Source organism: Dendronephthya gigantea, unplaced genomic scaffold (genome assembly GCF_004324835.1).
Source record: "Dendronephthya gigantea isolate DGI-Jeju-01 unplaced genomic scaffold, DenGig_1.0 000021F, whole genome shotgun sequence".
In the NCBI taxonomy this organism is placed as follows: Eukaryota; Metazoa; Cnidaria; class Anthozoa; order Malacalcyonacea; family Nephtheidae; genus Dendronephthya; species Dendronephthya gigantea.
Genome location: NW_021163031.1, coordinates 1,694,413 through 1,718,303, shown reverse-complemented (window position 1 = coordinate 1,718,303; position 23,891 = coordinate 1,694,413). Strand labels below are relative to the sequence as shown.

At 36.3% G+C, this 23,891-nt stretch overlaps 3 protein-coding genes across 9 annotated transcripts; all 3 read right to left on the bottom strand.

Moving 5' to 3' along the window:
- Positions 1 to 352: 352 nt before the first annotated feature.
- LOC114521701 lies at positions 353 to 7,235 on the bottom strand. The gene is made up of 6 exons (XM_028542216.1): positions 6,887 to 7,235; positions 6,631 to 6,738; positions 4,397 to 5,776; positions 2,249 to 4,259; positions 1,744 to 2,029; positions 353 to 1,188 (listed from the first exon to the last, which is right to left on the bottom strand). Exons 3-6 carry the CDS (start codon positions 5,746 to 5,748, stop codon positions 1,010 to 1,012), a joined length of 3,828 nt encoding a protein of 1,275 aa, XP_028398017.1. The 5' UTR covers positions 5,749 to 5,776; positions 6,631 to 6,738; positions 6,887 to 7,235; the 3' UTR covers positions 353 to 1,009.
- A 651-nt stretch (positions 7,236 to 7,886) lies between these two features.
- On the bottom strand, positions 7,887 to 12,666 carry LOC114521702 (DNA-binding protein P3A2-like). 6 transcript variants are annotated; one of them, XM_028542217.1, is made up of 5 exons: positions 12,386 to 12,666; positions 11,375 to 11,473; positions 10,870 to 11,307; positions 9,212 to 10,743; positions 7,887 to 8,530 (listed from the first exon to the last, which is right to left on the bottom strand). In XM_028542217.1, the coding sequence occupies exons 2-4, from the start codon at positions 11,408 to 11,410 to the stop codon at positions 9,715 to 9,717; spliced, it is 1,503 nt and encodes a 500-aa protein (XP_028398018.1). In that variant the 5' UTR covers positions 11,411 to 11,473; positions 12,386 to 12,666; the 3' UTR covers positions 7,887 to 8,530; positions 9,212 to 9,714. The 6 variants fall into 6 exon arrangements, with proteins under 6 accessions (XP_028398018.1, XP_028398020.1, XP_028398019.1 ...); XM_028542219.1 differs by having other exon boundaries at positions 12,544 to 12,666; XM_028542218.1 differs by having other exon boundaries at positions 12,548 to 12,666.
- Positions 12,667 to 13,547: 881 nt separating this feature from the next.
- LOC114521696 (S-adenosylhomocysteine hydrolase-like protein 1) lies at positions 13,548 to 23,784 on the bottom strand. Of its 2 annotated transcripts, none has more exons than XM_028542206.1 (19): positions 23,557 to 23,784; positions 23,203 to 23,278; positions 21,070 to 21,134; positions 19,952 to 20,039; positions 19,473 to 19,573; positions 19,106 to 19,177; positions 18,997 to 19,027; positions 18,586 to 18,680; positions 17,968 to 18,074; positions 17,539 to 17,608; positions 17,364 to 17,410; positions 17,213 to 17,276; positions 16,431 to 16,519; positions 15,881 to 15,951; positions 15,656 to 15,750; positions 15,332 to 15,430; positions 14,949 to 15,096; positions 14,570 to 14,690; positions 13,548 to 14,361 (listed from the first exon to the last, which is right to left on the bottom strand). In XM_028542206.1, exons 1-19 carry the CDS (start codon positions 23,656 to 23,658, stop codon positions 14,355 to 14,357), a joined length of 1,548 nt encoding a protein of 515 aa, XP_028398007.1. In that variant the 5' UTR covers positions 23,659 to 23,784; the 3' UTR covers positions 13,548 to 14,354. The 2 variants fall into 2 exon arrangements, with proteins under 2 accessions (XP_028398007.1, XP_028398006.1); XM_028542205.1 differs by lacking the exons at positions 23,203 to 23,278; positions 23,557 to 23,784 and adding exons at positions 21,477 to 21,570; positions 21,665 to 23,171.
- Positions 23,785 to 23,891: the final 107 nt, after the last annotated feature.

Sequence of the window (23,891 nt, the reverse complement as noted above, 5' to 3'; positions counted from 1 at the left end):
AACAGCAAAAAGTATTGAAGTATTGAAGTTTGCAATCTGCATGGGTTTTGCATTCATCGGTACATTGAACAAGGCTTACATTACAAATAAATACAATGAAAGCAATTACGAAAACCAAACACGTCGCCATCATGAACAGTTTAAAAAAAAGATCACGTGTGAGTATGAATGTGAAAACAAAGCCGTTTTTCTAAGAAACTGCGCTTCTTCCCGGAATCCCGGAGAACCGGAATATAAAATGAGAATTGCATACAAGGGAGGCCCAATTAAGGGCAATGTCAAATCATTTCCTCTCTTTCTCTCGCAATCAGTAAAACACCTTGAAAAGGAATGAGTCTGACACTCTAACCCAGCACATGCAGACTGGTGCATTCAATAAAAAACCCCAAAACAATCGCAAACTGAATCGTGCTGCAACAAGCTAGCAACGATTAGCTATAATCTTGAAATTATGCATTATATAAACATCATAACAGATATCCTCCCATTTGATCAAAGAAACGCCTCATTGTAAATTGTAACCAACGTCCAGCTATAGAATTGGGTCTGCATGGTAATATTTTTTTTGGAAAGTTCATCACGAGTTAAAGGCAGTAAAGTAAAATACCGTCCGTTTTACTTGTACAGGTGGTAAACCTATATATCCGTATATAACCAGGAAAGACCATGCTACCTGATGCTACCATACACCACCGCTGGCAGAAATTAAAAGTACAAGGTAAACAAAGTCAGGTAAACAAAGTACACCCCTACCGACACCTGACAGTGTTTTTTTTAAGGCACTCATAATAAAACCCACTCAGTCTCAGTTTGATGAGCTACTTACTAATGTGTCAATATGCGATAAATAAGTTATATTACTCAAGATTTGAGTTGTACAATAAAACAATTTTTCATTCAACATTTTAGTCTAAAATCACAACCTGAACGACTGGGTCTTGTTTTACTTTATAACTCACATCTTGGATAGTTGAATTCGACAAATGTTTTGTTTTAAAATTATGTCAACTCATTCTTCTGAGTCTACTTTCAAACTAAATTTTCTAACTTTCATTGTTCTCGCATTCTGTACTACACGACCATAATTAACGGCATACACAATGTCCAGGAATCCATCGCTGTCCGCATCTCGTACAAGCGGACTGGTGTTTAGGGAAGGCCATAGCGTGCCACATGGTGCAGAGGAACCTACAGAGAAGACACGAGTTGGTTTCATTTCATCGACATGATATTTCTGCATTAACATCATCATGACGTCACAATTATTCTGAGAATTTCTATAAACATTAGAGAAGGTCGAACATGATTCGCACCTCCCTCCACCCCAGGGTAGATATCTTTACACTGCTTTTCAGGAATTTGTTTCTTTGAGTGAACAATTAAGAAACCTTGATATAATTAATTAAGGAAGCACACGTGCTTAACTAAAGTACATGACCTTTCTGCTAAAACGCAAATTTAAGCCAAAGTGCTAAGCTTTAATATTGCATTGTTTTAAAACGTTTGACATGCATGCATGAGGTTTGCATATTTATTTTGGCTGGTTGGGTCAGACGGGACACTGCGTTTCCGAGATCATGTTCCACGCTTTTTACCCGCCTATGTTGGATCCTAGCGGGTATTTGTTGTGAAGGAAAATTATCGTAGAAAAATTTGGGTCATTTGTTGGGTCAGGTACTTACTGGTTTTATCCCAGGAACTTTTTGTCCCCGCCATTATGGAATCATATAAATAGCTTCTTACCTTTGGGTTTCTTTATACTGTTCTCTTGCGATACGATTGAAAACGAGTTTTTGTGACTGTTTGGAAATATAGCGATGAGAGCAAGATTGAACCCATCAGGACATGGAATATCGTGTTTCTTCTTCTCATCGCTGGTATGGTGGTGGTTTATGGTTGTCGGGTGTTGCAACGTTGTCTGGTGTCCACTTGCTTTGGGTCGGTGGTCTTTGCTGGTATTTGATAGTTGTTGCTTCCTTGGCATTCCTGAAGTATTGGGCTTTAATTTTCTCTCTATTACTCGAATCATCTGTGAAAAAGGAAGTTTAAATTGCCACAATTACTACGTATACATGGTATAGTGTTTATGCTAAGTTCATAAGATGATTCAGGATTTTTTGCATTTCAAAAAATTTTAGAAAATTAAGTGCAATTTAAAAAATTTAAAAATTAGACGAATTTTATACACGCATTTCATTTAAAGCATCTTAAAACATTTGGCATATATTTATCATCTTTACTTAATTACCTTATTTTCATCCAGGTGTCCGGTTCTGTTAACTTCTATTGAATGTAGGTGGGGAATCGCTTTCTTATTACCAAGTAATTCGTTCATATTTCCTCCATTCGAAAGCCTCACTTTCTTGTTAGCTTTTGGATGTGGTGATGAAGAGGCTGACACATTTGATTTGATCAACTTATTTACGATATTTTGGTCGTGGTTTGATTTATTCAAATGTTCTGGTCTATTTTCAAGTTTATTTGTAGTGCCACTATGCTTATTCATATCATGGGAAGATATTTTTTTTCCACGAGGAATGTCAACTTTAAGTTTCTCGTTTTTACCATTTTGTTGTTTTGGGTGCTTTGGACTGCTTTGGGTCGTTTTTCTCTCAATTTGACGTTGATGTTTTTTCTCCAGCAGTATTGTTAAAGTATTGCTGGTTGGTTGTTCAGTTGTAGGAATTTTGGTAGGCAAAATAAGAATATCTTTCCCAGACCTTGTTTTGTTAGGTGTACTTTTGGACTTAAAATCTGCCATTGTTTTTACAGTAACTTCAGTGTGACGGTGACCTTGTATGTATGGAGAATATGTTGCTCGTACAGTATTTTTAAACTTTATTGCAGCAGTTTTGGTATTTGTTTTGCCAGAATGATGAATCTGGTCTGGTCTAGTAACTGGATGGATGGCCAACAATACGTCTTCACTAATTTGGTGGATATTACGAATAACAGCTTTGCCAGTTGTAGCTTTGTTATGTTGGTATTTTGGGTTTGATGTCGGTAGTGTTACATCATTGGTTGGATGATTACTGTTGCGGTTTTCTCCGAGACGTTTCTGGATTCCAACATGATCGAGTTTTCCCCCGCTTTCTCTTGCTCTTGTTTTTTGGATTTCACGATGTGTGGGCAAAATAGCAGTTTGACTTTGTATTCCATGCTCATTTTTACCACCATGATGATCACCAACTTGTCGGATAGAATTTTGGACTATAACCTGTTCGATCCTACCATCGTTTGTGGTGGGATTAATCCTAGCAGTTTTTACAGAAACACGAGATTCAGGCTGGGTGGTTGGCAAAGTAGAGCTGGTAGTTTCTCCACGATCATCCATTTTACTGTCAACTTTGTTAATTATAACTTTTTTGAATTTTTGTCCTTCCGTTAACGTATGAACAATATTCGCCGTCGTAGGCTTACTTTTACTTCCATCACCTAATTTTCCATGGCTAGAGCTGCTCGTCATCTGCCTGAACCTTCTCCTCGTTTGCATGCTTGGTTTATGCATACCATGAATCGTATATAATTTAGGTCCTTGTTTGACCAACCTTGTACTAATAGTTGCCTTTGCCCCTCCAGCAAGGGAACCATGTTCTTTCTTCACCACCTCTAATGATTGTCCTTCTTTCTTTAGAATATCTTCAAGGATTTTGTGTGTGTTGCCATTCTTCTTTACATTCCTGAGGGGTTTATTGATAGATTTAGTTCGAGGAATATTTTTATTGTCCTTCACAAAAATCTCATCAACAAGAGAATCTAACTCATCTGTCATATCATTTACAGATCGCTCTTCCTTACGGAATTTTGTACTGCGTGGAGAACGATGATGCCCATCCTGAGCGATTGAATTTTCGCTTTCATTCGTCTGCAAGACATGATGGGTATTTGCCACACTCATTGCGGGTTGAGTTTCTTGTTTTCCACGTATTCCTGCCTGTGATTTACTTTTCCCTGCATTTACTTGTTTTCCAATGTCATTTGATGATTCTTTCGGTGCTTTTGAAAGAAATATCTTCTTGTATTTTCGCTTGCTTTCTTTTTCAATCCAGAGTAGGAAGATATCACTTTTATATCGAACGTTTGCAGTTAACGGGGTGGTATTCTTGGCCAAACGCAGTTTTCTAGTCCATAAAATATTTCCGTTTTGTCCGTCTAGAATTTGCACGAGGGACTGGTTAAAAAATGATAATACTGGATCTTCAAGGATGACCAATATATCTGGAATCTCGTCATCATTGAAATGTCCAATCACAGGTTGACTAGTGACAAAAAAAGAAAGTCATGAAATATGAACAAGCAACAAAAACAACAACAACAACAACAACAACAACAACAACAACAACAACAACAATGAGAGTATTCTTTAGTCTTCTTTAAATTAAGTAAAATTACACACCTTAACATTTTTCTGGATCCAAATGCAATTCTCCACATCTTCTTAAGTTTACCACCATCTACAGCCGTTAAAGAGTGCTTATTACCAGCTAACGTCACCAAAATTATGTCTTCCACAAAATCCTTATTTAAATCCTTCACAACAGGCTCGTGGTCCGTCGATACGATGTCGGAGACGCTCAGAGTGGAATTATTAAACAATGTAGGCTCGCTGTCCATACCTTCTAAAATTTTACGATAGAGCTTCTGGATTGAAATAACCTTAAGATGACCTTTATTACCGACTGTCAATACAAATATCAGATTTTCAGCATGCCTTGTAGAGTGGATGGATACGCGTTTTATAAGGTGACTTTGAGGGATGTTCAGTCTACTGCCCAATGGGTACCCTGTGCGACCGGATATAAGTTGTACAACTCCCGGATGTGTGCAAAATGTCTTATTGGTTGGAAGCATACATGTAGTGTTAAACCGATCATAACTAAGTAGTATATCTCGTCCATCATCGCCGTCACAATCATTGATGCCAATAATTATACTGGGTAATATAGATCCGATTAAGATACGGGTTGACCAAATGATCTGATTACGCTTTGGATTTATTAATTGTAATCGTCCATGAGAACTTTGAATCAGACATGTCTCAAAATGGTTATCATCTGTCCTACACTCGATAAGTTTCACAACATCTGAGGCATTGAACAACCACAAAAATTCACCATTGTCTTCTTTTAATGAAATTAGGCCAGATTCTTTTGTACTCCATTTTTTCTGGTTCCCAGTGGTTTTATGGATTTCATGTTTTGTGACTTTAGTGGAATGTTTTGAGATCTCTTGTTTGCCATTATAACTTACTACGACTTCTCTTGTTTTTGACGAGGATAGATGAAATACGATTCCGGTTGAAAACGCAGGAAAAGACATTGACCAATTTTTGTGAAATTCCTCCAAATTGCTGGTTACGGTTGTAATCATGTTTGCAACGTTGCATGATGGACCTTTACAAGGAACGGTAAATGCAAAGACAAAAATGGTCAAAGTACAGATCATTAGAGATACAACAAAGCAAAGTCTACGAGCGTTTGACAAGGGTTCGGGTCTCTCTTCCAAACTCCGCGATTCAAATCTCACATTGCGTTTAACTCGCCGTTCTTTTGTTTCGCCCTCTTCGACCTCACTCTCTCTTGAGTTTCGGGACGTGCTATGCATTGCTTCAGTATTTTTCAAGGCACTCAAGTTCTTGCGCTGATTAAAACTCTGTGACAAGGGGTTTTTGTCGATGCTTTCGTCTTCATCCTGCGAGGCAGCTTCCTGAGGCACAGCGGTGTATCCACGGGGTGTGAACATATTCATTACTTACAGCTGAACTTGCTTTGAACTTCTACAAGTAGCAAGAATCATTTCAAATCATTTTCTAGATAGTTTGATCCTACCAATTCAGATGAATGTTATTTTCAAGGTCAGGATTTTCTGATCAAGGTTTTTTCTGACATATACAATGGTATAACTGAACATGACGATTGATGTTGACATGTTGGGATTGCATTCACTATTCTACAATTGGAATTGCATTCAATATTCTTCAGATAATCGGGATACGAACAAAACAGGAATGGAGGTCAAACCAAGGCACGACATAACTTAAGATTTTTGTAATTATGAAAAGCATGATTTTAGAAAACTCTTATTTGAATGAATTAGGGCTGCACTACATATGAATCTTATACTATACGCTAAAATTGCTATAATCATAAACAGTGACAGATACACTCAACTGCACCTCAGGATATTATAAACGGGACATGGCTAGAGCCTAGAAGACTACTCAAGGTCGTGATGTGATGCCTACTTGCCTTTCCGCATGAATAACAGCAACAACTATCTATTTTCTAACTAAATAAGCGTTGTTGTTGAAAATTATTCTGGCATAAAGAAATGATTGGGTCATTAGATTCATTCCCGGCAAAACAAATGGTTTCTCACGAAAGTGACTCCCTGCCAAGCTCCCTCGGTTGTTTTGCCAAAATTATTTGATATAACTTCTTAATTCATCATGAAATCCACAGGAAGCGTTTTGACACTGATTACAGTCGCACTAGGCAAGCTCCACGATGTTCAAAGTTAAACTCAGAATCAAATATGTACTTTGCCATTGCTTACATTAAAACATCTGGAAAGACAGTTTGTATAACAAACAAGCCTTTGAAGCAAATAAATAACATTACAAATACCTACCTTTTCGTAGAGTAAAGAGATGATTCAGTTGATCTAGGATCTGGAGGCTTATGATCTTTGTTAAAGCAAATTATTTACAATTTACTTGGAGTTTGCTAGACACTCTACCTAAATAAATGATGAGGAAAAAATTAATTTTCAAACAAACGTACTTTTTTGCGGTGATTTTGAAAGATCACACAAACACAAGTGGAGAAAGCGATTCTTCAATAAAATAACAATTATACACAATAGCCAATACGATTTTTGGACTTACTGTTCTGAGACAATCAAGATTCGAGGATAAATTCCGCAAACGATAATTGATACAACAGCCAACAGTCCCGGAGCAAATTGTTTCAACCGCAAATTTATTTCGTCACTCTGTGTTATGAGATAAAATTTTTTTCGCGTCTTTGAAAACAAATCGCATTCATTACACATTCATTTTAAGAACTTTCGTTAACAATTTCAAACAAAAGTCGGAAATTGAATATCGCCTCACGTTCGTTTAAATTTGTTCGTCAAAATCCATTCTCAAATTATCTATCATTCAGTTCAATTCATGCAGGTGAGAGAGAGGCGGGACAATATATTCTGTCGGATTGCGCGCGTAATGAAAGTTTCGCAGGTGAAATTTTCTATAAATTTTTTATAAATTTTTAACGGCTGGGCTTATTTCTGATTTTAATAAATTTGACGTTGTGTTAACGTGGAGAGATAGTTGAGAGGCCGAAAAACTGAGTAACTTTTTCTTAACGGGTGAAAAAAGATCAGAATATCTTACAAAATCGAGTATGATAATGAATACAGATCAAGATATATTAAACGAGAGTGATTTGGTCATAGTATGCAGATTATAGAATCAATTTCACATTATTTGGATTTGTCAATTATTGACCATAATCCATATCTCTGACGCATCCCTTGCGTCGCGTTCACTGCGCGTTGCATCAAGAGCCTATGGTTTGCTGTGAAGGTAATTTCTTAATAGCTCGCCATATTCACGTTAACTAACTAAAACTAACTAACTTAAAATTTTTCAGTCAGGTTTTTACCAGGATATTTGGATTAAAGTTGCTCAAACGCGGGGGAAGGACCGGCGAAGGAAAAATGCTCAGATGGTACAAGACAATACAGGATAAAATACAAAATAATTATAAATTCTCATATCCAATGTTAACAAATTGTACAATTACTTAGGAAATTATATTTTTACAAACGTTTTTCAACCTTTAAGAAAATATATTACTTTATAGAAATTAATAAAATATTTTCAAATATTGATGAATGAAAAATTACTCTGTTTCCGTTTTATTAACTAGAGTGAACTCATTTTAAGCATTCTATGTACTTGAATGATGCTGCAGTTTTACATTCTCAATGAATCAGTGCTTATGTTATTCATGGTTTGTAAGCTTTAACAAGGAACATTACCAGTCTAAATTATTGCAAAATATACTGTAATGCAAAACAAATTTGCCACACCAAGCACACAGTACTAAAAATACTCAACTGTATTACATGTCATTAAATATTATTTAATAAAGTCACTTCCACTTTCTCTCACTAAACAAGTAGTTTAAATACCTACCAACATATTCTTAAATATCTATAATATCATCCTACCACTTCAACATTACTTCTTCTTTCCCTTCTTTTTGCCTTTTTTCTTTGTTTTACCACCCCCAGACTCCCATGAGAAGCCACGGAATGCCAGAAACTGTGGTGCATTGTGGGAAATGTAATACGCATTTTCCATCGCAGGCTTGCTTAAAAGATCCACATTGCTTTTCTTTGGTGATGCAGAACGTGATTTAGACTTTCCCTTTTTTGATGATTTCTTTTTAGATGGACTTTTACTTCTTCCTCTTGGCTTTCCTGGGGACTTGGCTGAGTGGGCAGTCTTTTTTGTTTCAGGCTGATAAAAGTGAATGAAATAAAATAAAACCAGTACTTAGTTGAAGAAGTATCACCCCCAACCAAACAAGACACTTCATGACAGCACCCTTTATTGTTTTCCACTAGACAAATTTGTTTTTGCAAAGTCAACCCCCCCCCAGCAATGCATTAGAACCAGTGTAATAATTGCTCCTTTTGATATTATTCACTGTACTACAATTATAGCCACATTTAACTGGTTTTTCATACATTCAGCATTGACTATTTTACAACCTATTTAACTTCATGTTTTTTAATGAAGTCAAATATCATCCTTGCCATGTGATAGTCCTTAACTAGAGAGTGTATAAATCCAGTTTAAGACAAACCAGGTTAGGTTAATCACTGGTATGGACAGTATTTTATTCAATGAATTCCTTAGATGTTCACCTGATTCTCACAGGCACACACAATCATGGTAGCTCAAAAAGCCATAGTCTACTAAGAGAATGGTTGAACTCTACTAACAGAATAAAAGGTACATCGTCTTTCGATAGTCTATAGCGGCGAATCCCCACTCAATGCTCAAGCTACAGTACCACGGTAATATTTTGACTATATATTTTGTCAAAGCGAAAGAACCATCTGTCAAGCACATTATTACCTAATAATTTGTACCTATTATGCTAAGAAAACTAAACAAACATATCCAAGTACAAACCATTATGACATTGACAGAAACACAGCTGCATTCCAACAGGCAACACAATACGGCCAAACGTTCACAATAGTGTATTTCTAAGATGCTTTTGTTCTAATAAACGAACTTTCATATTTTTTTCTCCGTCTTCATACTGTATGTTTGTTCAAAAAGATTAAATGATCATCCACAACAATACCAAGGCAACAACAAGCTTTGAAAACTCATAAATATTAATGAAACATATATCTCTTTGTAAATCACTCTCTTTCAATCACAAACACTGACTGATCACAAATCTGGTTTCGTACTTCCACTTGGTACTAATATTCTTTTATTTTTCACTCATAATAAATACGAATTGATCGCCTTATCTCTATCAATTGTGATCGTACAGTGACTCATACTATAAAAATGACTATTTAACCCAACTAGTAAAAATATACACTTTCTAAAAATGTCTATAAGCATATCCAAACTAAAAGATCACTTTGTTTCACTTGTATACTAGTAGATAAAACAACTTAGGTTGTGTAAGTTACAACTTCAACAGCCTGACTTGCTCCAGGGACTGGATTTTCTCCACTGTTGGAGTCCACAAGCTGCGTTTGAATATTTTGGGAGTTTACAGTGTTTAAGTTAGGATGTGGTGCCATTGCGACTTGTGGAATACTCGTAGCAATGTACTGTGTTTGATTATTGGTTATTTGATTGTTTTGAATTTGCATCATTGCAGCTGCCGCATGAACAGGTATAGTCACCATATTTGAAGTATTTAGAGGTGACTCACCAACATTCGCTAGTGCAGTAGCAGCATGTTCAGGTATGACTAATTGACCACCATCAGACAGGGTTGCTTCAGCTAGAGTAGCAACAGCAGCCTGGGCCGCTGCCTCACCCTGAGACATCTCACTGATACTTATTGTTACTGGTGTGCCTTGAGTTGTTGCTGATACCTCTGAAAGGGTTGCAACTGCTTGTGTTGATTCTGCTTGCGTAGATCCATCTGTGTATGAACTGACAATAGCACCAGTTGCATCAACTTGTACTAGGGAAAGAGTACCATCAGCATTGGTAAGCGTGTGAACAATGGGATGGGTACCTTGCACTTGTGGAAATGCATCACCATCTTGGAAATCAGGAAGTAGATCTGCACGGCCATGAAACTCATAGCAGTTTTTAACAATCATCCTTAATGCATTTGTCCATGATAACTTAGCTTTCTGTTCCTCTGTGCGGGTATCAGATCTTACATTTTGCCAAGGAATGTCATCGGGCCACCACGCAGGTTTAGTAGACTCCCTACCCCATCCTGGTTTTCCCCGACCAGTGGAATACTTAAGCATTAGTGGTATAAATGCTCTAAGCTGTGCTTGTGTCATTTTGTCCACTGGTGTTGGGATGCCATCTATATACAATGGTGGAAGTTCAAAAAGGCCATTATTGTCCTGACTTGGTGTGGGTGTTTGCTGGGCCAAAGCAGCCTCCAAACTCTGCAGGATGTGAGGTTTTAAACTTTTCACACAATTCTCAAGAGGTGCAGCACCAAATACCTAGAAATAAAATTTTTTTAAAATTATCAGAGCAGCATTTCAGAAGCTTTGATAACCAAAACCAAAATATTGTATAGGTCATAGGTGGAATATTGTAATGATTCATAATATAGCAAAATTTCATACCTTGAATAATGGATTTGGCCTTCCAGGACATGCACAAAGAACAACTGCTTGCTGGCCAACCCGTGTTGCATACTCATCCACAGTTCCTTTAAGTTTTCGTAACAACCGGGTTTGCTGACGCTTGCGAATGGACGGGTTAGTCTCGAATGAGTGTGGACGTTTTCTTTTGCGACCTGTGGCAACAGCTGCTGCTGCTGCAACCCCCACTGGCCCGGCAGCAGCCAATTGACTGGTCACCACATCAGTAACAGAGGAGTTGAGAAGATCAGAATCATCAAATGTTGCAGATTCAGGTGATGAAGGTTCAGACATAGCAGAGGAGTCATGGGTCATATTTTGAAAGTGATCTGTACCATCATGCATTGTCACTATTTCAGGGGAATGAGATCCACCATCATGATGCATGCTAACCACATGACCAACATGTGACATTTTGCTCTAAAATTAAGCATTAAATCTATTAACTTTTGACTTTACAAAGTTACTCCAAATCCATTGCCCTTACAATTAAAATTGCATGTGATTTGTGCGAAAACAACATGATATGGCTACGGATGGATCAAGTGTGGTATTGTATTGAGCTGCCAAGGGCTACAAACATCAGCTGCAAAAAATATAAATTGAATGTTTGGTTGCTGGAAAAATTTCAAAAATATGGTATATAATACTCCCAAAGTACACCAGATAATGATAATTGAGCTGATAGCCTGATACTCAACTTTGCACTTCTCCCTCACCCCTGGGGGGGGGGGTGAAGTTGCACACTCTATAGTTCTCAGCAAATCCACCTCAAGTTTGGTGAATAACTAGTATGAATGAATCAGTCCTCTGATAAAAGCTGTAAATGGCATTATTAGTGGAAAACCGATCTAAAAATATGCCTGCCCAACCTTGTTCTGTTGGCAATGTTACAATAATCATCTGGTTAATGTCAGCCATTCATCCTTTTTTTGTACTTATATTGTTCCTTGTCAATCTGACAAAACTCATATGTTGAAGGAGATTTGTTCTCCAGCAATTCTATTCTGGATTTATTTTCAACTGGTTCTGGTGTTTTATCCCGATATGCCAACAGTCTTGCTAATATGAACAACAAGTGGCCAAGTGCAGACGTTGTTATCCTTAGCCTAATGTTCAGTTATGATTTTGACATGCAAATAAATAATTATTGCTGTTAAGAGCTGGCTGCATCACGGAGGAACTTGAGTCATAAACTGAATACATTTATTAATACTTTTATGTCGTTTCTTATCCCCATACTCTTCTATGTTTCAACTGGATAATTTTCATGGCAAAATTAATGTCAATATATATACTTTAGAAGCAGGAATTGCGTCAAGCGAAATTGCAAATGCAAAGCTTATAAGCGGGTAAACATTATCGGTAACACAAAATTTCGAATGTATGACCGACTTCTGCTAAAAGTATTTCTCTGAAATACCATTCCCAAGAGGTTTGTTGCCAAACATGAACCAAATTGTACGTTTGCAAGATTCTTAGTGTACAAAAAACTCACCATTTCTAGCAAAAACTGGACAAGGAAACACAATTTTCAACTTCAAAGACATCGTGCTTTGTGTCTGCCACCTGCCCACGGTAAGTTACAGAAATCGGGAAGTTTTGTTCGCTAAACCCGACATAAAGTTTAAATATAAGAGGGAAGTTAAAACTTACTTACAGAACGTGTTCAGGATTTGATCGATTCTGACTGTGCGCAGAAAGCTCTGGTTTCTTGAGTTGCGCGATGGACAATGTTGATTTCTTGTGCTCCGTGATGGCAAAAAAGAAGCTCAAACACGCACGCCTTCTCGTGTTTCTTTCTATACGCGGGGAGTCTGCCCCTGATCGTATGCACGCATCTCATTGGCTGTCATAAATTACTATTATAACTGTTCACCGTCCGGTACTGAACTGTTCGAGATTGGATTAGATTCTGTCATTCTGATAATATCCAATTAAATACTATATTGAAATTCTAGTATCTGTCTGTCACAGTTTGTTTTGCACATAGTAGCCCAAAAATTTAGTGGCCCGTTGAGGACGATATGATGGTAAAGTCATCCATACAAGGTTTAACAATCAAAGGCAAGGCTGCTTGGTTGAAAAGATAGAATTGACCTGTTTTGATTTGCATATTCATTCTTCTCTCACCGAGTATTCTACTGGGGACCTGTGAGGGCGGTGACTTTTTGAAAAATCAACTGTTCATCTACTTTATTGATAAAAAGAATGCGTCCTTGCCCCTTGGAGCCTTTCCTTCTGGTTCGTGCAGTTGAGTTGATGGCATAATGGGAGGACTGGAATCCCTTCTTATGATGAAATATATGATTTATAGGAGAAACACCTTGAATCACTATTTTTCAAATTTCAACTGACCAAGTCTCCATACGACAGTGGGAGAAACTTTTCACTACCGAATAAGAAACACAAGGTAGAAACACAGGGAGGAAAATAACAAATACAAAACAGAAGCTAGCTGCACAACCCCGTCTAGCTGCATGTTGTGAACACCTACACGAAGGGAATTGGCAGGTGGCCTGCAAGGTAAATACTCACTGGGATTGGCAGGTGGCCTGCAAGAAACACCTACAGCAAGGAACACTTGCAATTAAATAAACTTCAATAACCTATGGAATAAGGTAACCTTGGTAAATTAACAAAAATTCAAGCAAAACCAATCATTTCACAATTTTATTACCTTTCAATTCAGTTTTCGTATATTAAGTTAATTCCCGTATGCGGTATAGTATAAAACGCTAATACACAATATGCTATTTCACTCTAAGTCGTCTATATCATTTCAATTTAAGTCAAAAATGGCCTCTATACAAAATAGTCACAATTCTAAGCGACGTGTATATTCATGCACAACAAATATAAAATCTCTAGACTATTTCTAAAATAAGATTCTCTTTCTTCGTCGTCTGATTACAAGGCGGCTACTCAAAACAAGATGTTCACCTACGGTCCTAACCATGACTGAGCTTACTACCTCCACAAGAAGTCATAATGCAACTCTGATATTAGTGCTATACAGGTAATTCGATAAAAGTTGAACTTTCAAAACTATAAACATTGATCTCCAAGCGCGATAGGGATTGTTTAATGTTGTGGAAGGACAACCTTTATTGACAAGAAAATCAAGCTGCATGGGAAGGTCGTTAGCTCGGCTAAAAGATATAGCATTTTCAAAGCTGAATGTTGCGTTTGCTGTGTATGAATATACGATATTTTCGTTCATTTACAATGTTTTAACATGCAAGCAGCTCTTTGGCGATATGATATTGGTAAAATAGCTCACAGACACAGTTGCCATGTGAATAATATATGCATCAATATCCTGTTCGTTTCATCGATACCCTGTAGCCAGACTTGTAGTGTTGTAATAAATAGACCATCTTGGATGATTTTAACAATAGCAAGGAATGATCATTTCCAAACATTGTTTTTCATTTCTTCTCCACCACATATCATAATTAATTAATTTAATATCTAAAAACGTATATGGGTAAATGTTAGAAGACAGGCGAATATCTCGTCAATAGCTTATACTTCACAGGCAAAAAGACAGAGAGACACCATTGCAACATCAAGTCATGTCAATCAGAGATTTGTATTGGGCATTTGGGAAACTCGGGAATATATGATCTCTGAGCAATCACTCTCGACAACAATCTAACATTCCATTATCGAAGCATACCTATAATAATTAGGTTTGTACGGCCCTGTTTTCGCGACCCCCAGATATTTAGCTTGTTCATCCGTTAGCTCCGTTAGATGCGCATCAAACGTCTGCAGATGAAGCAACGCCACGTACTCATCTGAAGAGGAGAGCATATTAATTTTGATTCATTTTCACTACCTGTTCAAGATTAATCAGAATTTGCTGAAATTATTGGCTGGAAAAGAATTTTACAAACATTGATAATTAAGTATAACTATATTAAGGTATTAAGGTAATCAGGCAAGTTCATCATGATAAGGTATTCAGATTAAAACTGGTCGGAATGATCTTGACTAATTTATCCATATTATTCTGCATCGTAATGATTCGTAACGTTCATGCTTGTTTTTCTCACCCATTTTCTTCGGTAGCAAGTAGACATCTTGTTTATAGCGTCCAGGAGGAGCTTTGTACAATTCTATAAGAGCTATAGCTTGTGTTGTGGTGGTAATTGAGACAACAAATGATGGTACACTGGAACAACTCAGGTTCACCAAACGACCCTAAATGAATACAGAAGAACCAAATATACCATGTCCATAGCTAACTTAACTCTTAACTTTTTCAATAATTGCAGACGGTTTCTTGGTATCTCAACTACTTCTACACTCCTTTATCCCGCAGAAATGACGCCTCTATCATTTCTTTACATTGCATTTTGTAAAACTATTGGCCCTGCATTAATTTCGTTATACTCTTGTAAAACTATTGGCTCTGCATTTATTTCATTATACCAACCTCTGCAAGTAAAACTATTCTTTTCTTATTCGGCCAAATAATATGATCAACTTGGGGTCGAACTTTTTCCCACGTCAATTCCTCCGTTCTTAAACTCGCCTGCAAAACATAAAATAAAAATTAACTCAAACGAAATAAAGGCTCCTGGTAATTGTCGACGAGACTGGAGGAACCGAATAATGCAATTATAAGGTCCGGGAAACATCCAGTCTTAGCGTCTGACAATCGAGGAGATAATTTCTTCATTTCAAATCCACCATTTATATGCTTAAATGTCAACCATGCACATGGCCAATTTTTTATATCTATGTATAAGTAACTTACCACGTCAATTTCTGTATTGGAATGACCCATATTACAAACAATACAGCCATTTTTAAGACGATCCATATGGTCTCTGGTCACAACACCTTTGTTACCTACAGAATGAAACATATTCATTGCTGTTTGTAAATGCACGAGGAATATAATGTTAACAATGCTGTCTTATCCGTGCCATTAAAAATTGGATTCAATTCCAGGAAAACTTGATGGAGTAACATCACGTACCTGTTGCAGTAATCAAAATATCAATTTGTGCTAAGACCTCTTCAATTCTTACAACTTTAAATCCATCCATACTATAAATATGAACAGTATATACTATATCAAAATATATCAAATTTGATGCGAAGTTACGTCATCACAGTCAGAAAGCTCTTACTAAGATAGTGCAAATGCTAAGTTTGGCTGCGAAAGTTAGGCCCCGCCTAATTCTCCGAAATTTACACCAATTCGAATAAGCTCTTTCAGAAAATGTCCTTTTTATCGCCGGGGAAGGAAATTAGTCTAAAGCGCAAGTCGTCAATTAACGAAGCCCTGATGGGGTAGCATATTTTATATTTATGGATTGGTTTTTTGAATTTAAGCCCTTATAATTATTATGTTTATTTTTGAGATCTTGCTTTCCACTGATCTCTGGCTTATAATCCCAGTAAGACCACAATTAACAATATAAGCCCATGAGTAGTTCATGCCTTTGTTCTGTCCTATCCTGATTTGCTAAAATGCGATACGGATTATATTTCGAACCTTCTAATTGGGTTTCATTGCTACTTACGCTGCCTGCAGACCACAGATTGGATCAATTTCAGTGACATAAACAATGGCTCCTAAACCCTTCAGCGCCGCACAACAACCTTTTCCTACCTAAAAATAGGAAAGAAATAAAGTTGTTTGGCATTTAAAGATACAAGAACTTCCATATGTGAGCTGTCAAAGACCTATCGAAAACACACTGTGTTACATGAAGAAGAGGTCTCTGCAAGCGGCCTCGGTGCATGCATGAAAATATCAAAAACATTACGTCGTATTTTTTATTTTGAGAAAAATAAATCCTATATTATTCAAATGTAAATATTTTAACAAAAATATTGATTTTTTTTAAATATTTTACGTCAATAATCCCAATATATGCTGTAAAATCTGATAACATTTATAATACTTGTTATTCACATGATTCAAGCAGAATACAAACGTATCCAAACTCCAAACTCCAACAGGTTCCTAAATAATGGTCCTCAGCTTATTACCTGCTGTAGATGACTTTGAAAAATGTTTTTCATGGACAAAATATATATCATCATTATAATCTCATCATAACTGAAGAGTTAGCATTCTAAAGCTATATGAATATTACATCTTGAACGGTTGTTTCCTGGGATATTAGTTAGGACACTATCTTCCAGACGAATTGATTAACGGTCCTTTGCGCGTTATGTCGAAGTTCTTTTGATATAATTACACCGACAGATAAATTCACGACGTTCACATGCAGATTACCCTGTTCCGCCGGTCAGAAATTAAATTTGATAAAGTTGAGTTATTAGACCTCAGGCTTACCTCCCCATATCCACACACCAAGACCTGTTTCCCACCAAACATTACATCCGTTGTCCTTTTCAAACTAAGCGGTTCATAATGTTATAAATGTTTAGATCAATGCAAATAACGATCCATAATCATGTTGCGAAAAAACTGGACTCCATCTTACCTGTCCAAAATAGATTCTCTACAGCAGTAAAGATTGTCAAACTTAGTCTGAAAATAAAGTGATTTCATCAATAAATCATGCTATAGATTCTGAATAAAAGCGTGATTTAAAAACATTTTACGACGAGTTCGATACACCAGGTAAAATATTTTACACTCTACGCATTAGGAAATACCTTGGTCACCGAGTCATTTACGTTCATGGCTGGAACAGTCAGCTTGCCATTTTTAGAAAGTTGAAATAATCTGGTAAAAGAGAATTAAGCTTGCTGTAGTTGGTTGTTTGGAGAATGAAGGATCAGAAGAGAACGGTTCCGGGATAAAACTGGAGAGATGATAACTGAAACGTTGCGAAAAGTGAAAGTTGGTTCACGCAAAGCAGCAGGAATAGAAGACTTAGGCTTACGCCTTCGCGATTACGAAGCAATGGATAAGATTCCTTCTATCATTTCTGACAAACATCTGGTACGAAGGACGCGTGGTCATTGTCTGGGTTAAGGTCAATCTAAACCCCCCTACCCCACCTGCCACCTGGACATACACTTTCAACTGGCTGAAAAGGTAACGTAGAAATGTGCTACAGATCATTTTTCGTCATGCTATACCTATGAACTCCAGTGACACTCTCTTCCACAATGCCCTTAAGGACACTAAATCTCCCAGGAAATTTCTTATACATAAGATGCGTGGAATCACCGCCATCATCCAGTATCTAAATGAAGTATTAATAATATTCCTTTCTACTAGATACTGATTATTTCTTATTTTATCACTGTACTTGTCATCATCACACACTGGCAAATTTCTTTAAAATAATTTTTAGTATCAAAAGAAAACATCCGGTATCAAATAAGAAAAACGAAATAAATAACAGGATTTTTAGAAGGCACTACAATTGCTGGTGCCAAGCAAGTCTTGGAGACTGGTATGGACCACAATTGTCAATGTCTATTTATATTATTTGATATTTATTTTTTTGCAATTCTTTCTGTGAATTTGGGTAGAATTATTGATGTGGTCACTTAAATATTTTATGTCAATCTTTTTGTTGAATTCAGTTACACTTTAATATGAATGCATCAGGCTCATCAAGTGTATGTCAATGTTTGACTACACCATATTTTAAAATGTCCAAATCATGGATGTCTTTCTAACGTTTGTAGCCAAGTTTAATGATGCGAATGGTTGATGTATAAGATGTAAGGATTACCCCAATAATTTACCATGTTTGGATTCCATCCAGTAGCATTGATACATTTCTCAATACACCACCAGAAATCTTCTTCAGATTCACCCTTCCATGCAAATATTGGATAACCTAGTAAAACAATGCTGGTCATTAGGTGGGATAGAACCATCAGCTGCTTTTAAAAAAACCATAAAAATGATGATGCTAAGATGATACTTAGATAAGACTCTGAGCTTCAAAATACACAGAAATAATCTAAACCTCAAATATTGGTCAAAAGCTGTTCAAAAAGATTCCCTAAAAGTGCTATTGTTCTCGATACATAGTTGCAAGATGAGTTCAGGACATTTGTGTATTTGGGAACTATATGCGTTGATTTTGGATTAACTGAATATGCTCTTGTTTATTAAGTTAAATATCAGAAACAATTATAGCGAATTTTTACCTTTTTCAGCTAAGGCAGCAGCAACTTCATTCTAAAAGGATGAAAATAATGTGATGAAAATGAATGAATTGTGCACATGTGTCATTGAAAGATGTAGTAAATACACTACCTGTGTTGAATAGATATTGCAAGCACACCATCGTACTTGAGCACCAAGCATACACAAACTTTCAATCAACACCTGAAAACCAAAAAAAGTTATATTTAATTTTGACTATGATACTTTGGTGGAATATAATAATAGTGGACCATTTTAAAGCCATGTCTTGTAATCTGTAAAGGGTTACATAAAAAACAAGTTAGAAACAGGGCAATTCAAAAATATGTAATCAAACAATTCAGGGCAGCTAGTTTATGACCTCCCACTATTTTACCTTGTCTAACACATGTAATTTTACTTATTAGTGGAGGCATACTACAATTTGATAAAATAAATAAGGTTGTTTTAAAATCTTGAAAACAAATTATTGGCATACTGCTGATTGTGCTGTAACATGAGTACATCCAACAATCTTTGCTCCTTCCAAAGGTCGATCATTAGCATTCCTTTTTCTTAGTAAAATTAAACCTGGCATTTCTATGAAAGATAAATGGATTCCAATTACAACACACACTTTTGATCATGAGCGAAAAAAATTGTCATTGTAAAACCCTTGTAATAAAATAGCAAATGTTTGGTAATGGAGATATCTAGAAGGAAATAAATCACCACAGCAAAAAAGAGCATACCAAAATTTGTATAATTGCCAAGTTTGGTTGCAAAATGTCAAGTAGTTCGCATGGCTACATTTTCAGCACTTACAATATTTTGCAGCCAAACTTGGTGATTTTACAAAGTTTAGAATGCAATAGTATAAATAGTTTAGAATGTTTTCGGAAATTCCCTTTTTGTTGTCTAAATCAAAAGTTGGTCTATTATGCAAAAGATCTATTGTGAACATCAAATATACTCTACCTTGTTCGGCAATCTCAATTTCACGCTGGCCAAAGTCTGCTCGGTTAATATTCTTGATGCAGAAATCTGTGAAGCCATTGGAATTTTGCTAAAAGGATAGGTACGCATACCATCAGGTTTTAAACGAACAAGCTATACCTAAGTTTTAAGCACTATATTATACTAAGAAAAAGATTAGTGCTGCATTTTGAAGTAGTTAACTTCATTTTCTCTTCAACTTTCTCCAAGGTGCCCTGTTAGAGGACAAAATTAACTGGAGGTAGACCCCAGTCAACCCCAAACCACAGCCAGTTCTCTAAGTTTTAATACCCTACCCCTTATGGATGTTTGAACTCTACTCCAAAGTTGTCTTTTCTTTGGCTCACACTACCCTGGGTTAGCTATTTCAAACAAACCAAAACTAACTGGAGTTAGAGTCACCCCAAATTGAACATGGGTTAGTTTCCTTAGTAAAAAACTTTTCTTTAATGTTACAAGGGCTCCAGTTGTAGTGGAATCCATTTACATAACCAGATTAGATCAGGCAACCATGCATACATTATCCAGACAGGTTTCTTGTCTCTGGGTTTTATCACAATTTCTTTATAAAAACCGAGAACTGATAGTTCCATGATATTCTGTCACTCTTTTCTGGCATGTAATTACAAGACAAAGGAGGCATTGGGCAATTGGGAATATTTAATACAGGTACAATATTCTTGTATTATACATACTTAATACTATATTTCCCAATATTACTGCTTTTCTGGCAAGACAAGCCATAAAACCAGATTTATTTGCAATTATATTGACCCTGGCATTACCTAATGTTTGAGCCACATACGTACTCCCACCTATTCAAGCACAAATTTAGTTACATAACACGTACGTGGAAAAAAACCTTTACGGTTTTTGCGATAAAACAAAACAAATCTAGGTTTAAACTAAAAGAATTGAAAATAGGTCAAAAGTTCATTTAAATACTCAAGTTAAATGGGCTATTTATGATAACATGCAGACAGTATAATTGTATAGACACGAAGCATGAAAATTGCTCTTTGACCGGAAATGGAAGCTAGGATAGTGTATTTTTATATCGCGTATCACTACTTTCATAAAATTCGAAGTCAAAGTTATACCTGATCTTTTTCTCTAGGAGAAACACCGTCATCTTCACCGGACGAGATGCTGTCAGAATAGCTCGCTAAAACATACAAATATGTATAGCTATAGACATTGTTTATATTTACGAGGATGAAATTGACTCTCTTTTTTTCCACGACATGATGGACATTCGACGGATACTTTTCGGATATTTTAGCTCTGAATTACTTCACAATGGAGCATAGAAGTGCCCCTTTTTAATAAGGAGGAGCTTAGCAGGCTAATAAAAGTATATAATAAAGTGCATATGTGATTTCCCCGGAACGACTCATTAGTGCAGGCAGTACAATTATATTGTTGCCATTTGTCATGTCATCTTGTGGTCGAATTTGACAATTTGCGAGAACTACAAGGCCTGCCACACAAGTAGAAATTGCCTAACCTGAGCTATAGCTATCCGTAGACGAGACAGACATTGTCCGCTTTCTTGCTCTGGGCAGCCGTCTCGAGGACATACTTTCAGAAAAGCTGAGTCTCTGTTTAATAACATTTTGATTACAAACAGCAAGACAAAATGAAAGAAAATAACATTCAAGCAAGAGCATAACAAACTGGTGAGCGAGTTCGAACCTTGAGCTCTGATAACATTGGTGGTTTTTGAGCAGCTGCCGGCGATCTGGACGAAACATCTCCAGCGCCATGTCCCTCCGAAGGGGACGGTCCATTTTCTGCGGACGCCATATTAAGCCATTCGTCTCTTTGTGACCGGCTAATCCACAATGCGCTGCGCCACGAAATTCCTAGTCGCTCCAAGTCGCTCCGACTTGCTTAATCGTTCATTTGTTATGTAAATTCTTTTTGATTACATTTGTTTTAACTCAACTATTTATGTTTATTTTACTTTTTCATGTACATAATACTCGAGAGCATCTTAAAAAAAAATCTGTGCATATCTCACACACAATATTCCTTAATTCTCATCCTATCAGTCCTATCTATTTTCCACAAACTGGTTACAACCACTTGTTTTCCAGTTGGGCATCATGAATTAAAAATATTCAACTTTGAACTCAAAGACTTTTTTAAAGCCATTTTTCTTAATGATGTTGTACTGTTTGCCAGTATTTGGTACTTTCTATCTTTAAATTTTCATTTTGCTGCATTTGCTATCTAATCTTTATTCTTTATGTAACTAAAACATTAGTAAATGTTATATCGTAAAAGGTGATTTGATGTTATGTGAACTTACTACTGTTCCAAATCAGCTTAACATGTTTATCATAATGTACTTATCATTATGTACTATATGCATGGCATATTATAATTCCAAATTGAATCGCATTAAGGTGCAAAACAATATCATTACAGTAACTAATGTTGTTGCAGAAAACCTTATTCTGATTCTCAGTTTTTATGATATTGCACAACTAGCCAGCACAATTAGTTTGAAATGAAGAAATTACTATTATAAAGCACACCACAGACATTTTTAGATGTTGTCAGATATATTTTGCCTCCTATATGATGTATACCTTTCTTATGCCTATTCAAAACTTAGGACACCTCACAAGCCAAACAACATCTATAATGTCCAAAAACAAGTCCAACTAGTGTAAGAAGGAGTTGTTGGGTATGGAAAGGGGCGAGTTATATAAACCCCAGTACTATCGAATTCCAAAGGGTACGCCACAAAATGAAAGTGGGCATTATAAAGACCTACTTGTGAGATTCTATCTGGGCCCCAGAAAGACCCTTGAAATTTCCATAGAAACCGATATACTACAATTTGAAATATACAAGGACCATCATAAAGTCACAGAATACTTTGGCTTACAATTTGGGGAATACCCCAACACTGCATTTACCACATTACAAGCATGGTTGATAGATCATTAGAAAATCACCATTAATGCACATAGTATATTTGAATAAGTTTATACAAACATTTTCCAAATAATGTTGCATTTTTTTTCAATCCAATATTTCAATATTGAATGCTTTTTTCTAACCAAACCACAGAAACTTTAGGTAAGAAAAGCGCGGTTGGTCTAGATTCACTGCTAATTCGGCATTGTCTTACAAAAATGTAGGGCTTTTATTGGCTTTGTTGCCACCACAAAAATTCAGCTGTAGTACACATTAAATATTGCGTTTTAAAATTTTTTTACCTGTACTATCGCATGAACTAAAGCTTGATGATCGCGATCTAGATTTTCGAAATGGTGAATACGTTCTTGCCAAGGCCTAAAAGAGAATTTTTTTTTGTTTCAATTTTCGTGATAAAAACTTATCAAAAACACAATATACAAAGGGAGCTTTTATTAAGCTTTATTTATCTCGAGGTTTAATGGAAACTGAAAAGTCGGAACTCCAAATACAACTTCTAAGTGGACTAATTTATCTAAACGTCATTGTGTCTTGAAATGCGACGTTTAAAGCTTTATACCTGTCTTTATCAGTTATATATACTTTGGATTCATTGTAATTATTTAACAAACAATATGCATTTATATATGGCTTACTCGTTTCGGCGTTTGGACCTGAAATTGGCCTATTGGCGAGGTTCCTGCCGAGACAGAACTAACAGCTATAGATCCTTTTCTATTCCACAGTTCTTTTTCCATGTTGGTTTTGAATCATGAAGTCGTGACTAAATATATAGCAAACGAAAGCGACGCCTCTCTATTTGGCACTGTCTAGTTTGGCACCAGTAGCAGCAAAAAAAATTTCATTTATTACAACCGGAAGTGAGCATTCACAAAGAAATGTTGTATTACTAAAGCAATTTGGTTGACTCCCCCAGTTTTATAATCACTTTTATTGCGACAGAGTGAAAAATATTGCTTAAATATCCTCA

What these genes read in the sequence shown, in the direction of transcription:
- LOC114521701 (XM_028542216.1), bottom strand. Translation starts at nt 5,748, where the DNA reads ATGAATATGTTCACACCCCGTGGATACACCGCTGTGCCTCAGGAAGCT. An exon ending in GGATCCAGAAAAATGTTAAG is followed by an intron (nt 4,260 to 4,396) that starts GTGTGTAATTTT and finishes TTTTGTCACTAG; the next exon opens with TCAACCTGTGATTGGACATT. An exon ending in CAGTATAAAGAAACCCAAAG is followed by an intron (nt 1,189 to 1,743) that starts GTAAGAAGCTAT and finishes TCTTCTCTGTAG; the next exon opens with GTTCCTCTGCACCATGTGGC.
- LOC114521702 (XM_028542217.1), bottom strand. Translation starts at nt 11,410, where the DNA reads ATGTTGTTTTCGCACAAATCACATGCAATTTTAATT. An exon ending in AATCACATGCAATTTTAATT is followed by an intron (nt 11,308 to 11,374) that starts GTAAGGGCAATG and finishes GCTTAATTTTAG; the next exon opens with AGCAAAATGTCACATGTTGG. An exon ending in GGCCAAATCCATTATTCAAG is followed by an intron (nt 10,744 to 10,869) that starts GTATGAAATTTT and finishes TTTTATTTCTAG; the next exon opens with GTATTTGGTGCTGCACCTCT.
- LOC114521696 (XM_028542205.1), bottom strand. Translation starts at nt 21,775, where the DNA reads ATGGCGTCCGCAGAAAATGGACCGTCCCCTTCGGAGGGACATGGCGCT. An exon ending in CTCCTAGAGAAAAAGATCAG is followed by an intron (nt 20,040 to 21,069) that starts GTATAACTTTGA and finishes CTATCCTTTTAG; the next exon opens with CAAAATTCCAATGGCTTCAC. An exon ending in CCAATACAGAAATTGACGTG is followed by an intron (nt 15,431 to 15,655) that starts GTAAGTTACTTA and finishes TATGTTTTGCAG; the next exon opens with GCGAGTTTAAGAACGGAGGA.